Source organism: Pristis pectinata, chromosome 3 (genome assembly GCF_009764475.1).
Source record: "Pristis pectinata isolate sPriPec2 chromosome 3, sPriPec2.1.pri, whole genome shotgun sequence".
NCBI lineage: Eukaryota > Metazoa > Chordata > Chondrichthyes > Rhinopristiformes > Pristidae > Pristis > Pristis pectinata.
The window spans coordinates 12,398,770-12,413,439 of NC_067407.1; the positions used below are offsets into that span (position 1 = coordinate 12,398,770).

At 44.9% G+C, this 14,670-nt stretch overlaps 1 protein-coding gene across 5 annotated transcripts in view; it reads right to left on the reverse strand.

Moving 5' to 3' along the window:
* Positions 1–7,998: 7,998 nt before the first annotated feature.
* The window catches only part of LOC127568520 (kynurenine--oxoglutarate transaminase 3-like), an 85,680-nt gene continuing 79,008 nt past the window's right edge, over positions 7,999–14,670 (reverse strand). For all 5 annotated transcript variants that reach the window (XM_052012379.1, XM_052012376.1, XM_052012378.1 and 2 more), the window contains 2 exons: positions 8,263–8,349; positions 7,999–8,137 (listed from right to left, as the gene is read on the reverse strand). In XM_052012379.1, the coding sequence (XP_051868339.1) occupies positions 8,087–8,137; positions 8,263–8,349 (138 nt within the window). In that variant the 3' untranslated portion in view covers positions 7,999–8,086. The remainder of the gene's footprint in view (positions 8,138–8,262; positions 8,350–14,670) is intronic.

Genomic DNA, 14,670 nt, shown 5'->3' on the forward strand with positions numbered 1-14,670 from the left:
CAAATCACACATTCCAGGAGGTGGGCACACCATAGGTGGGTGTTGGAAGAGTAGGAAGAGGTTGGAAATGCAGGAGTCCCACCCTCAAAATAGCACTGGAAAACACTCGGAAAGATAACACCTTAAAGGAATGATTCCAGACTATAGCACCAATGAGCAAGGGAAAGCACAGGTAGAAAGAGCAGGTGTACAAAGGTAGTCGGGACAAAGAGTTCCCATCATTAGGTAGACAGACAGGTTGTAAGGGGAGAATTCAATTTTCCAGAAGTCATATTTGATTCCTCCTCGGTATGTGCATAAATGTGTAACACAAAATGGTGGTTGTAAGACAAAATGGTGTTACCTTGGAATGTGGCAATGCTTTGAGAATGTACAGGGGTACACAGCCTTGAGATTAGATAACGGTGAAAAACATGTTCTTCTGCAAAATGTGCCGTCTCTGTCTTTAAGATATGTGCCTAGGCCGAAGGTCACGAGATAAGAAGCTACAGACTGGTACCATGACTGAATGGAAAAGTACTAGAGTAGAGGTTTTGAAAGGTATAAAAAGGGGGCTACTCCTTTGTGCAAGGGGGAATCTTGCCTTAGGCTGGGGTCGTGACCAGTGTTAAGGGACAGACTGACATAAGGCAGAGAGAAGGCTGCAGAAGAGGCTGTCAGACACCTGGGGTTCCCTCCAGCATTGTATCAGATTGGTTGATAAGTATTATTTTCCTTCTGTATTTTATTGAAGTGATTAATAAGAAGTCATTACATAATTCTAATAAAGTAGTTTTTATAACCTTTAACATGTCTATAGCGCCTCCTTTGTTTGCGAATACCTCTTGTGCTGAATCAGGGAAGAACAAGGAAAGAATTCAAAAATATTTCATTACACTGGTATGTTATGACCACCATTGTGAATGCCCATATGGTGTATTACCTCCTTGGTACCAGGGTACAGGACTTCAAGGAGAGGGTGCAGAACATTCTACAGACCGGAGAGAGTCAGCCAGAAGCCACAGTGCACATTGATGCCAAAGACATAGAGAGGGTAGATATTGAGGACCTACAGTCAAACTCTCGGCAGCTAAGGAGAAAGATAAAAAGGAAGACCTCAAAGGTAGTAACCTCTGGATTACTTCCTGTGCCATGAAGTGAGAGTAGAAATACAGAGATGAGGATGGTCAATGTATTGGTTGAGGAGTAGCATAGGAGGTTGGACTTCAGATTGCATTGAGGGCATTGGGACCAGTTCCAGGGCAGGAGGCATCTACAGAAAGGGGAGGGGTTGTACCTGAACAGGACTGGGACCATTGTACCTGTAGGGAGGGTCACTAACATAACATAAAGTATCTTTATTAGTCACATGTACATCGAAACACACAGTGAAATGCATCTTTTGCGTAGAGTGTTCTGGGGGCAGCCCCCAAGTGTCGCCACGCTTCCGGCGCCAACATAGCATACCCACAACTTCCTAACCTGCACGTCTTTTGGAATGTGGGAGGAAACCAGAGCACCCGGAGGAAACCCATGCAGTCACGGGGAGAACGTACAAACTCAGTGGCCGGAATTGAACCCGGATCGCTGGTGCTGTAAAGCATTACATTAACCGCTACACTACCATGCTTGCCTACTAATGTGGTTAAGGAAGACTTAAATGAGGACAATGAAGAATATATGTATGTAAAGACATAAAATGTGGTGAACATGGCTGGTAAGTCACAATAGATAGATATACATGGTAGCAATGATAAAATATGGTGTGGACTGGATGCTTCATATTTATAGATGCAAAGTGTTATGTACAGATAGGGAAAGGAAAAAGAAAAGCGATACGGATGATGGAAACCATCGTAGTGTTGGAAAGACAAGATGTCCTTGAGGAGCCAGAATCCATTTTGTTTCGCGAAGACAAGGGGGTGTGATCATGCTCCTTGGGGTATTCCATTGGCCCTCAACAAGTGAAAGAGAACCAGAAGAACAAATCTGAAGGGAAATTTTGGAGATGTTCAGGGAGGTCATATAGGGGGACTTAAATTACCAAAATATCAATTGGGATAGTCTTAGAATAAAAGGAAAGTGGGGGGGCGGGTGGTGGGAGAAGAACTTGTTTCATTATATCTGACCTCAGTCCATCTGGGTAAGAGGCAGATGCTGAGTCTAGTGCTGGGGTATGAAGTGAATGTATTGGGCCAAATGCCTGTGTGAGAACATTGGGGTAAGAATGGCCATCATATCGTAAGGTCTAGATTAGTAATGGAAAATAATCAAAGACCCCACCCATCCCAGACATTCTCTCTTCTCCCCCCTTCCATCAGGCCTGAAAGCATGTACCACCAGGTTCAAGGACAGCTTCTACCCTACTGTTATATGACTACTGAACGGCTCCCTAGTATGATAAAATGGACTCTTGACCTCACAATCTACCTCGTTATGGCCTAGCACCTTATTGTCTCCCTGCACTGCACTTTTTCTGTAACTGTAACACTTTATTCTGCATTCTGTTATTGTTTTCCCTTGTACTACATCAATGCACTGATGTGGTGAAACGATCTGTGCAGATGGCATGCAAAGCAAAGCTTTTCACTGTACCTCAGTACCATAGAACCATAGAACCATACAGCACAAAACAGGCCCTTCGGCCCACCATGTTGTGCCGTCCATCAAACCACCCTCACACTACCTAACCCCTTCCTCCCGCATATCCCCCCCATCCCTCACTCCTCCATATGCCTATCCAACAAGCTCTTGAACCTGTCCAATGTATCTGCCTCCACCACCACCCCAGGCAGTGCATTCCATGCACCAACCACTCTCTGGGTGAAAAACCTCCCCCTGACATCTCCCCTGAACCTCCCACCCATAACCTTAAAGCCATGACCTCTCGTCTTGAGCATTGGTGCCCTGGGAAGGAGGTGCTGACTGTCTACTCTATCTATTCCTCTCAATATTTTATATACCTCTATCATGTCTCCTCTCATCCTCCTCCTTTCCAGTGAATAAAGCCCTAGCACCTTAAGCCTCTCCTCATATTCAATACTCTCCAATCCAGGCAGCATCCTGGTAAATCTCCTCTGCACCCTCTCCAACGCCTCCACATCCTTCCTATAATGAGGCAATCAAAACTGAACACAGTACTCTAAGTGTGGCCTAACTAGAGTTTTGTAAAGCTGCATCATCACCTCACGGCTCTTAAACTCAATCCCGCGATTTATGAAAGCCAACATCCCATTGGCCTTCTTAACTGCTCTTTCCACCTGTGAGGCAACTTTCAATGAACTGTGAATATGAACCCCCAGATCACTCTGCTCCTCCACACTGCCAAGTACCTTGCCATTTACCCAGTACTCTGCCCTGGAGTTTGTCCTTCCAAAGTGTACCACCTCACACTTCTCCGGATTGAACTCCATCTGCCACTTGTCAGCCCAGCTCTGCATCCTATCAATATCCCTCTGTAAGCTCCGACAGCCCTCCACACTATCCACAACACTGCTTATCTTAGTGTTGTCCGCAAATTTACTAACCCAGCCCTCCACCTCCTCATCTAAGTCACCTATAAATATCACAAAAAGTAGAGGTCCCAGAACCGATCCCTGCGGGACACCACTAGTCACTGCCTTCCAATCCGAGGGCACTCCTTCCACCACAACCCTCTGCTTTCTACATGCAAGCCAATTCCTAATCCACACAGCCAAGCTTCCTTGGATCCCTTGGCCTCTGACCTTCTGAAGAAGCCTACCATGAGGAACCTTATCAAACGCCTTACTAAAATCCATGTAAACCACATCCACCGCACTGCCCTCATCAATCTTCCTGGTCACCTCCTCAAAGAACTCTATCAGGCTTGTGAGGCAAGATCTTCCCTTCACAAAGCCATGCTAGCTGTCCCTAATCAGTCCATGATTCTCAAGGTGTTCATAAATCCTATCCCTTAGAATCCTTTCTAACAGCTTACCCACCACAGACGTGAGACTCACTGGTCTATAATTCCCTGGCCTATCCCTATTACCTTTTTTGAACAAGGGGACAGCATTCGCCACCCTCCAATCCTCCGGCACCATCCCCGTGGACAACGAGGACTCAAAGATCCTTACCAGTGGTTCAACAATCTCCTCCCTAGCCTCTCGAAGCAGCCTGGGGAAAATCCCATCAGGGCCCAGAGATTTATCTGTCTTAATATTATTTAACAACTTCAACACATCCTCTCTCTTGATATCTACAACCTCGAGAACATTACCCCTACCAGCACTCCCTTCCACGTCATCAAAACCCCTCTCCCTGGTGAATACCAAAGAGAAGTACTCATTGAGAACTTCTCCCACTTCCGCTGCCTCCAGGCAAATTCTCCCACCTTTGTCCTTAATCGGACCTACCTTTACCCTAGCCATCCTCCTACCCTTCACGTACTTGAAAAAGGCCTTGGGATTTTCCTTAACCCTACTAGCCAACGCCTTTTCATGTCCCCTTCTAGCTCTCCTCAGCCCTTTCTTAAGTTCCTTCCTTGCTACCCTATATTCCTCACGGGCCCTGTCTGAACCTTGCTGCTTATACCTCATGTACGCTACCTTCTTCTCCCTAACAAGTTGTCCACCTCTCTCGTCACCCACGGTTCCTTCACCCTGCCATTCCTTCTCTGCCTCACCAGGACATATTTATCCCTAACATCCTGCATAATATCCCTGAACATCGACCACATCTCCATGGTACATTTCCCTTCAAAAAGGACGTCCCAATTTACACTCCCAAGTTCTCTCCTTATAGCCTCATAGTTCGCCCTTCCTAAATTAAAAATCCTCTTGTCCTCTCTGCACCTGTCCCTGTCCATGACAATTTTAAAGGTTATGGAGCAATGGTCACTGTCCCCCAAATGCTCACCCACCAATAGATCCTTCACCTGTCCCGGTTCATTTCCTAAAACTAGATCTAACATGGCATTCCCTCTAGTCGGCCTGTCGACATACTGCGTCAGGAATCCCTCCTGGACACACTTAACAAATTCTGTCCCATCTAAACCTTTGGCACTAAGCAGGTTCCAGTCTATATTTGGGAAGTTGAAGTCTCCCATTATAACAACCCTGTTATTTTTGCTTCTCTCCAAACACTGCCTGCCAATCTGCTCCTCTATATCTCTACTGCTACCGGGGGGCCTATAGCATACTCCTAGTAGAGTAACTGCTCCTTTCTTGTTTCTTAATTCCACCCATACAGACTCTAGAGATGATCCTTCTACAACATCTATCTTTTCCACAGCCGTAACAGTGTCCCTGACCAGTATCGCCACCCCTCCTCCTCTTCTCCCCACTTCCCTATCCCTCTTAAAACACCGAAAACCAGGAATATTCAATATCCACTCCTCTCCTGACGTCAGCCACGTCTCAGTAATAGCCACGATATCATAGTCCCCCATACTTATCCAAGCCCTCAGTTCACCCCCCCTTATTCCTGACACTTCTTGCATTTAAGTAAACACACTTCAGTCCATCTACCTTACTACTTTTATAGCCTGTATTCTGCTTCTCCTTCCCCAAAGCCTCTCTACCTGTTTGATCTAACTTTTCCCCATCCCCTTCTTCCTCTGACCTACTCCTCCGGTTCCCTTCCCCCTCACAAACTAGTTTAAACCCTCCCAAACCACCCTAGCAAATCTCGCCGTGAGGATATTGGCCCCCTTCTGGTTCGGGACAATAATAAACCAATATACCATTCTTTTTTTTAAATGAAGAAAAATCTAAAGTCAAACTTCAAAAGTGGAAGAGGGCTAACTTTAAGGGATGAAAAAGAATGTTGCCAGAGTGAAACAGAGACAAGTGACAGAACAACAGGGAATCTATAACAAGAGGCTGGACTGAATGGAGAAGCTCTGCAAAGTGGTCAGTCAGTCTGTGTGGTGTTTCTCCAATGCAGAGGAGAGCTATGCAGTACACTATTTTGAAGAAGTACAAGTGCATCATAGAAAGAAGTGTGGCTTGAGGCAAGGTGCAGGAGAGAGGGCTTCAGACTGCATTTAGATTCAGAGGGCATTGGGATGAGTTCTAGAGAAGGAGGCATCTATTCAAGAATGGAGGGTGGATGGAGGGAAGGGCTGAGGTAAAAGTGCATCTCTTGTGGTTGCATTGGAAAGTACCATGAGAAGGAGAGTGACTGGTCGAACTGGAAGAGCAAACCAGGGATCACTTCAGAATTCTGAAAGGGGAGCAGAGGGTGTGATGATCTGCCTGGTGAAGGAATCTGATTGAAGGTGACAGAAGTTGCAAAGGATTGAATTGGGAGGTAGTTGGGGTGGAAGGCGAGGTCCAGGGGAACTCTATCCTAGCTCTGGCCAGCAGAGGGGGTGAGAGCAAAGGTATGGGAAATGGATGAGATGTGGTTGTGGGCTATGTAGAGGGGAAGCCACAGTTAAGGAAGGTTAGTGTTCTAAACAGCGTCACATATAGCATCAACTCCCACTCCATATTCCCCCAAATATTCGTTAAATTGGGCAAAACAACGTGTAAAGCAGCACTGGTACCTCAACAGTTCCAGTTGAGGCTTGTACTCAAAGTCCCCCCCGAATGTTGGGAAGCTACATTATCATGGCTTAAAGGCTGCAATGGAGGAGAGGGAAGATGCAGGGGAAAGGGGACATGGGCTCTTCAGTGTGATTGTTTAACCACCACCCCCCACTCCCCACTCCCCCCCACCGAGCCTCTACACAGCGAACAGGCCCGATTGATTCCTTTGGTGTGAGTGGGCCCAAGCCACTGTGTGCAAGCAGCTCATCAAACGGCCACCGATTGCAGGTAACTTTCAAAATAGGGCTGGGCCTAGTGAAGGGGGCTCCAGTGAATTACACATTATTCTAGCTAGCGAAAAGTGAGATTGGGGAATGTTGCATGCAGGGTGTCAATGTGACCACCAAGACACTTTAGATTACACCTCATTCCCAAACTCTGCCTGACATGCTCATCTTTTGTGAGTGAATAGTGACGGCTCACGAGGGTGGCCTCACCTCAGTCACAACACAAACAACAACATGGCTTCAATGAGCTGATGGGTGAATTGGCCATTGCAAATTTGCCCATGTGGGTGAGTGGTAGAAATAGGGGTAAATTGGTTTATTATTGTCACATGTACCAAGGTACAGTGAAGAAGTTGTTCTGCACACCGTCCATACAGATCAACTCATTACAAAGTGCATTGAGGTAGTATAAGATAAAGCAATAACAGAATGCAGAATAAAGTGCAGAGCAGGTAGACAATAAGATGCAAGGCCATGACGAGGTAGATTGTGAAGTCAAGTGTCCATCTTATCGTACTAGGGGACCGTTCAATAATCTTATGCAAAGAGATAGAAGCTTTCCTTGAGCCTGGTGGTATGTACTGTCAGGCTTTTTTATCTTCTGCCCAACGGGAGGGAGTGAGAAGAGAGAATGTCTGGGGTGGGTGGGGTCTTTGATTATGCTGGCTGCTTTACTGAGGCAGTGAGAAGTACAGACAGAGTCTGCGGTGTGGATGTAAATGCAGGGAGAATAAAATTTTATTAGCATAGGATTAAATGGGTGTTTAATGGTCAGTAGGCTGAAGGATCTGTTTCTGTGCTGTATTATTCCATATCTACAGATGCATTATTCATAGTCTCAAATTTGTTTGGATAATGAACAAAGTTCACCTGTTACCAGAAGGTGCAATGTCTCACTAAAAATGCAGGCAGGCTCATGTATTTCACCTTCAATTGTTTTGCTTCCCTCCTTTTTGAGGTGACAAAGTCCATGCGGGTAAAAGCAAATGCTTTCGGGAAGATTTTCCAGTTTCCTCCCTGTGGCACAAGCTCCAGTCAGCAGAGAAAGTTGTGAGTAGAGACAGAGACAGAACCCATGATGTTTTGTACTGTACATATTTTATTCTTCATAGGTGCCAATGTAGTGAGAAACTACACCAATGTAAAAGATGAAGTTTCATATCAATATAGTGTTTAACAAACTGCCAGTTCTTTCCATTTTTTGACCTATTCATTCAGGCTTTAAGGAAACAAAGGAGTGAAGACTATTTGTTTATTTGAAAAGAAACTTGAGGCCACCACAAGTTCATTAGTGACAATGACCAGAATTCAGTGAAGGTATGGCTTTCATTTCCAGTTCTTCAGAATGGCTTCTGCTGAATCCAATGTTTTATCTTGCTATTAGAAAAAAGAAAAAGAAGGCACTTTACACAATGTATGAACTAGGTTTGCACAAATACACATTTGTACTTTGTTCTTCTTGAATTACCGGCAGCAGAGAGCGGTTAAACCAATAGACTGACCTTGATAAAGCAGAAGCGAACATAATTCTCATAAAGACTCTTGGCTTGGTCACTGACAAATGAGGTCACAGGGATAGTTGCCAGTTTCTGAAAGAAAATGAAAATTCTCAATTGAACACAAAATGAAGATAAGTGAAGATTTACTTTCAGGTGCAATGCCTTTGTGGAGACATCTGAGCTTCTTCAGTACACATATCAGTCTTCGAACCTTTTCTCCGTACTGCTGATCTTCCTTGCCTCTTTCCATCTTTTTCCAATGACAAAATTCAGAACTCAGTTGACAGTACAAATTGGGAATATGATTTATTGCAACTCAAACCCTAAACCAAATAGAAAATAAAAAAAACCTGCAGATTCTGCAATTATGAAATTTAAAAAAAACCCACAAAACTCAGTAGGTTAGGCAGCATCTGTGGAAAGAGAAACAAAGTTAATGTATCAGGTCACAGACTCGTCAGAAGTGAAAAATCAAGTCAGTTTTAAGTTGCAGAGAGTGTGCTGGAGAGTGAATGAGACAAAATATCTCTGATAGGGCGAGGCCCAGGTTGCCTTGGTGATCTTGATATGGAGCTGCTTGATTAATAGATCAATAACAATAGTTAAGAGAGAGAAAGCAAATAAAGGCAGGTGTCACTTTAATTCACCATCCCTCTTCCACAATCAGTCTGTGGCCTCTTCCAACAAAGCCCAGTGTCAGCTTGACATGCTAGGACTTTCCAACCTTCTCCTTTTGGTTTCAGGTTTCGGCAACAGCTCTGACCTGCATTTCACAGCTTCAAAATGTCCCTTTGTTTGCTCTCTAACTCTAATGTCCTCATTAATCTATCAACCAAACAGTTACATAAACGGTGGATTCACCTTGGAATCCCTGGTCTCACCCTAACACAGACATTTCCTTTACCCCACCACCATCTCTGCAACTTCAAACTAATTTGTTTTCTCTCTTTCCCAGCCTGATGAAGGGTCTTCAACCTGAGGGGGATAAAGAGGAAGGAAGGCGAACAATACATTGCAGGATCAGTGGTGGAGAGGGTCAGCAGCTTTAAATTCCTGGGCACTAACATATCGGATGACCTGTCCTGGGCCCAGCACATAGGTGCAATCACAAGGAAGGCGTGCCAGCATCTTTACTTTCTAAGGAGGTTAAGGAAATTTGGCTTGTCACCGAACACTTTAACAAATTTCTGCAGATGCACTGTTGAAATTATCCTGACTGGTTGCATTGTGGTCTGGTACAGCAATGTGAATGCACAAGAACGTAATAAGCAAGAGAGACTAGTAATAGACTCAGCCCAATACATCACGGGCACATCCCTCCCCACCATTGGTAGTATCTACAGGAGGTGCTGCCTTAAGAAGGTAACATACATCATCAAAGATCCCCACCATCCAGGCCATGTCATCAGGCAGGAGGTACAGAAGCCTGAAGTCCCACACTATCAGGTTCAAGAACAGCTACTTCCCTTCAACCATTCAGCACAATCCTAATCACTACAGTATAGCAACACTATGACCACTTTGATCACTTTACACTGAAATAGAATTTGTTTTTTTTTGTTCTTATTGTGTTCTTTCTTGTAAAAATTGCGTATAATTTATGTTTATCTTGTGAATGCTGCTTATATGATGCTATGTGCCTGTGACAAACAAGTTTTTCATTGCACCTCTGCATACATGTACTTGTGCATATGACAATAAACTTGATTTTGACTTTGAAACATTAACTCTGTTTTTCTTAAGATATCTTTATTAGTCATATGTACATCAAAACACACAGTGAAATGCATCTTTTGCATAGAGTGTTCTGGGGGCAGCCCGCAAGTGTTGCCACGCTTCCAGCGCCAACATAGCATGCCCACAACCTCCTAACCCGTATGTCTTTGGAATGTGGGAGGGAACTAGAGCACCTGGAGGAAACCCACGCAGACACAGGGAGAACGTACAAACTCCTTACAGACAGCGGCCAGCATTGAACCTGCGCCTCTGGGGCTGTAATAGTGTTATGCTAACTGCTACACCGTGCCTGCCCCATGTTTGCTTCCCACGTATACTGCCTGCAATGCTGAGCGGCTCCAGCATTTCCATTTTTATTTACACTTCATGTTGGTGACTTTTCGTCAAACTGGAAAAGGTTAGAGGTTTTAAGATGGGAACAGGAAGACAGAACAAAAGGGAAGGTCTGTTACAGGGTGGAAAGAGGAGAAATTAAATAACAAAAGAGACGATGATGCAAAGTGAAAGAGTTTGTAGTTTGTAAATGATTTATAGAAACATAGAAACATAGAAAACCTACAGCACAATACAGGCCCTTCGGCCCACAAAGTTGTGCCGAACATGTTCCTACCTTAGAAATTACTAGGCTTACCCATAGCCCTCTATTTTTCTAAGCTCCATGTACCTATCCAAAAGTCTCTTAAACGACCCTATCGTATCCGCCTCCACCACTGTTGCTGGCAGCCCATTCCAGGCACTCACCACTCTCTGAGTAAAAAACTTACCCCTGACATCGCCTTTGTACCTACTCCCCAGCACCTTAAACCTGTGTCCTCTTGTGGCGACCATTTCAGCCCTGGGAAAAAGCCTCTGACTATCCACATGATCAATGCCTCTTATACACCTCTACCAGGTCACCTCTCATCCTCAGTTGCTCCAAGGAGAAAAGGCCGAGTTCACTCAACCTGTTTTCATAAGGCATGCTCCCCAATCCAGGCAACATCCTTGTAAATCCTTGTATAACATGAAGTAATTTTGAAGTAGGAATTAATATTAACCAGTTTCTTTCATGGGCAGTCCCATGAGTACGTCAATGAAGGAAACCATCTTTCCTACAAAGCAGGGCTTCAAATATGAACAAGCGCTGTCCACAAAATCAATCATTCACTCATCAAAGGCTCTAAGGGTAGGGCTAGTTACGTGAAGTGTCTGGACCACCCATTTTAGCTGTTAAGTTGATGCTAGTACCTTGGCAAATGGCTGGCTGAAATGTGTGTAAAAAAGTTTCATGGGCCTCTTCAAGCCACAACTCCTCATCCTATATGACCAGGGAAGCCAACCACAATAGCACACGCTACACAGATTAAGACGGCAACCAGGCCCTGACAACGTCATTGGAGCCAATCGTGCAATATTGAAGGAAGAGCCCCAATAGCTTACAGTGGGTGGCTTTCCTGCCAATTTGAAGGAGCAGGTTCTGCAAGGAGAGAGGTAGGATGCTAAGGGACATAAGATTTAAGTTCATTGTTAGGAATATTACAGGGGAGTTGAAAAATGATGCTCTGGATGACCACATGGAGAGGTAGAACCCACAAAACTGTAGACAGATCAACCTAACATCTCCATTTTGGGAAGGCATGGACTCCACAGGATGAATAGTGTAACTTTCTGTGATTCTTTGATCCTAGGCCTATGAGCCTTCAGCGGTAAGTCACAGCATTACCTTACATGTCCACCTTCTTGCTTCCTTCCCGTCGAGCAGTGCCAAGAGCTGCCCACTGAAATGTTCCATGTATCTCAGGTAGAAATCCATCCAGGGCTATTTGAGCTCCACGTGCATATATTGTAGCAGCTGCACATTTACTATTGCTTCTGAAGTTCAGCTCCACTTAGCTGACCATCGGAACAAGACACTGAGGAGTGCTACCCTGATCTGTCCAGCCTTAATCAGAGCATCTAGTATTATTGAACTGAGGAAGCAGCATCTGTTGCAGCATTCATGCGCCCTCTGGTGCTCAGACTGAGCATTGGATGGGGAGGAGTGGTAGGGTGGAAATCACAGCAGTCTACAGATATACTTTGTGAATGCCTTCAAACTATGAAGGTTGCTTGGCAAATTTTCCAGTGGCAGCTATGCTACCAATATCAAACTACACTTCAGGGAAGTCTGATTTGCTAGGCTTAGCAGCTGATGGATCACTGACTGATCTCACCATCCAGTAGGCTGCGTTTCCTGCCACAGCATCTCGACCTGCTCATCATTATCAATTCTCGGTCGTAGTCTGTTCTGCAGCTCACTAAAAAGATCCACACTGGACGATGGATTCACCGAACACATACGAGAAGCTGCAGAGTAAAGTGACCTTGAAACAGAATTGATGAAAGATATCCCAGTGCGTTATGTGCGTTTGGGTGGGGGGGGGGGGGGGGGGGTTGGTTCAGTGAGCAAAGAGATAATGGGAAATGAACGAAGGAGAAAAACAACTGTGAACTTGGTGAGAGACATTTGGCCTTAGAGATCCCTCTCCCTGCAAGGAATCAAATATTTTAGATTAGTTCGTCTGCACATCCCTGCCCCCCTGATCAATGTGTACTGCCAGCTGTTATATGCATCCTTCTGAGATTAGGTAGAAAAATGTGTATCCAGCTCAATAGTAGCTGTAAGGGTCTCCAAATATAATGCAAGTAGTTTGGCAGAATGCTTGGTATTTGTGAGTTGCTACTTTTAATGGACCACAAGTCAAATGAATTAGGGTAGTGCGATAGTGTGCCTTACAGTGTGCATTGGCAGAATTGACTTAACATCTGCCAGAGTTCTGTACACTTTTCCTCTGATTTTCCAGAGCATTGTGTTTTCATGGGGTTCTTGTTACATTACTCCACATCTGCTGTTAGCACAGATTAGAAAGGGTTTGCTCTTTCAGTAGGCTTTTTACAAAGATCCTGGTACATGCAACGTGGGCATAAGGAGCAACTTTCACTGCATTCTGAAATGGAGCAGAGACGTGGGGTGCATGTAGTAGAGTGAAGAGGGTGCGCTGGGTTAGACGAGCATTTACATCACACTCCTTCTCCCGGTCACATTTCTTCCTCCTTGGCAGATGGAGTTCAATCTAGATTAATACGGAGTAATGTATTTTCAGAGTACTACTGAAACTACATTTCCCATGAATGGTAGGGTCTTAGGGACCACTGATGAACAGAGGGACCTTGGAGTCTGGCGATCCTTGAAAGTGGCAGTGTGAGTAGATAAGGTGTTAGGATGGCATATGAGAATCTGGCCTTCATTAGTCAGGGCACTGAACACAAAAGTGGGGTGGGGGGTGGGGGGGGTTATGCTCCAACTTTATAAAATGTTGGTTAGATCTCAACTGCAGTACTGTATGCAGTTCTGGGCACCACATTATAGGAAGGATGTGATAACACTGAAGAATGCAGAGGGATTCACCAAGATGTTGTCTGGGATGGAGTGCCTCAGTTTTCTGGGGAGAGATTGGAGAAGCTGGGTCTGCTTCTCTTGGAGAAGAGGAGGTTAGAAGGTGGTATGATTGAGGTATATAAAATTATAACGGGTATAGATAGGGTAGAGCGCAGGAAACTTCCCCTCTTATCAGAGGTAGACAAAACAATTGGACATAGATTTAGGATAAGAGGGAAGAGATTCAGAGGGGATATGAGGGGGGTCTTTTTCACCAGAGTACCTGGAATGCACTGCCTGAGGGAATGGTTGAAGCGGGGCCACTGACAGCATTTAACAAGTATCTAGATGAGCATGTGTATTGCTTAGGCATAGAAGAGTATGGGCCAAGTGCTAAGAGATGGGATTAGTGCAGGTAGATTCTCACTGGTCAACGTGGACGAGGACCAAATGGCCTGTTTCCATGCTGTACATCTCTATGACTATGCACCAAGATAGTTTAAGGATAAGCGACAAGATTTGAAGGAACTTTGGTAGACAATCCCCCGATCCAGAGCACTGAATGAGCTGACCTTTCGTTGTAACGCGAGTCCATCCAGTACCACGGTAGGCACCTGCTGGTTACATGTAACATCATTCGTAGCAGTTAGCGTAACGCTATTACAGCGCCAGCGACCCGGGTTCAATTCTGGCCACTGTCTGTAAGAAGTTTGTACGTTCTCCTCATGTCTGCATGGGTTTCCTCCGGGTGCTCCGGTTTCCTCCCACATTCCAAAGATATATGGGTTAGGAAGTTGTGGGCATGTTACGTTGGTACCGGAAGCGTGGCGACACTTGCGGGCTGCCCCCAGAACACTCTATGCAAAAGATGCATTTCACTCTGTGTTTCAATGTACCTGTGACTAATAAAGAAACCTTATCTTGTTACTCCTCACTAGCCTGAAATGATAATTCTTTCATCCTCCACAGATGCTGCCTGGCTCGCTGAATGTTTTCTGCTTCTCTTTCAAAATATTGCAGCATCCATAAAGGTCGTACTTTACCTCACATTTACTCCTTGCTAAAAATGATTAAAACCTTGTCTGGCCATCCCCATAAGTGCAAAGGTGGGCAGCCGCTCCTCTCGAGAAGCAGGTTTGGCTGATGAACTTGCCTGAAGAAAATCTCCCATTTCAGTAAGTTCCACAAGATCAGTAGATTTGGGATACTGAGCGATATGGGGATAATGTAAGATCGTGGACTTGATCAAGATGGGAAGTCATGAATAGACTGCTCTG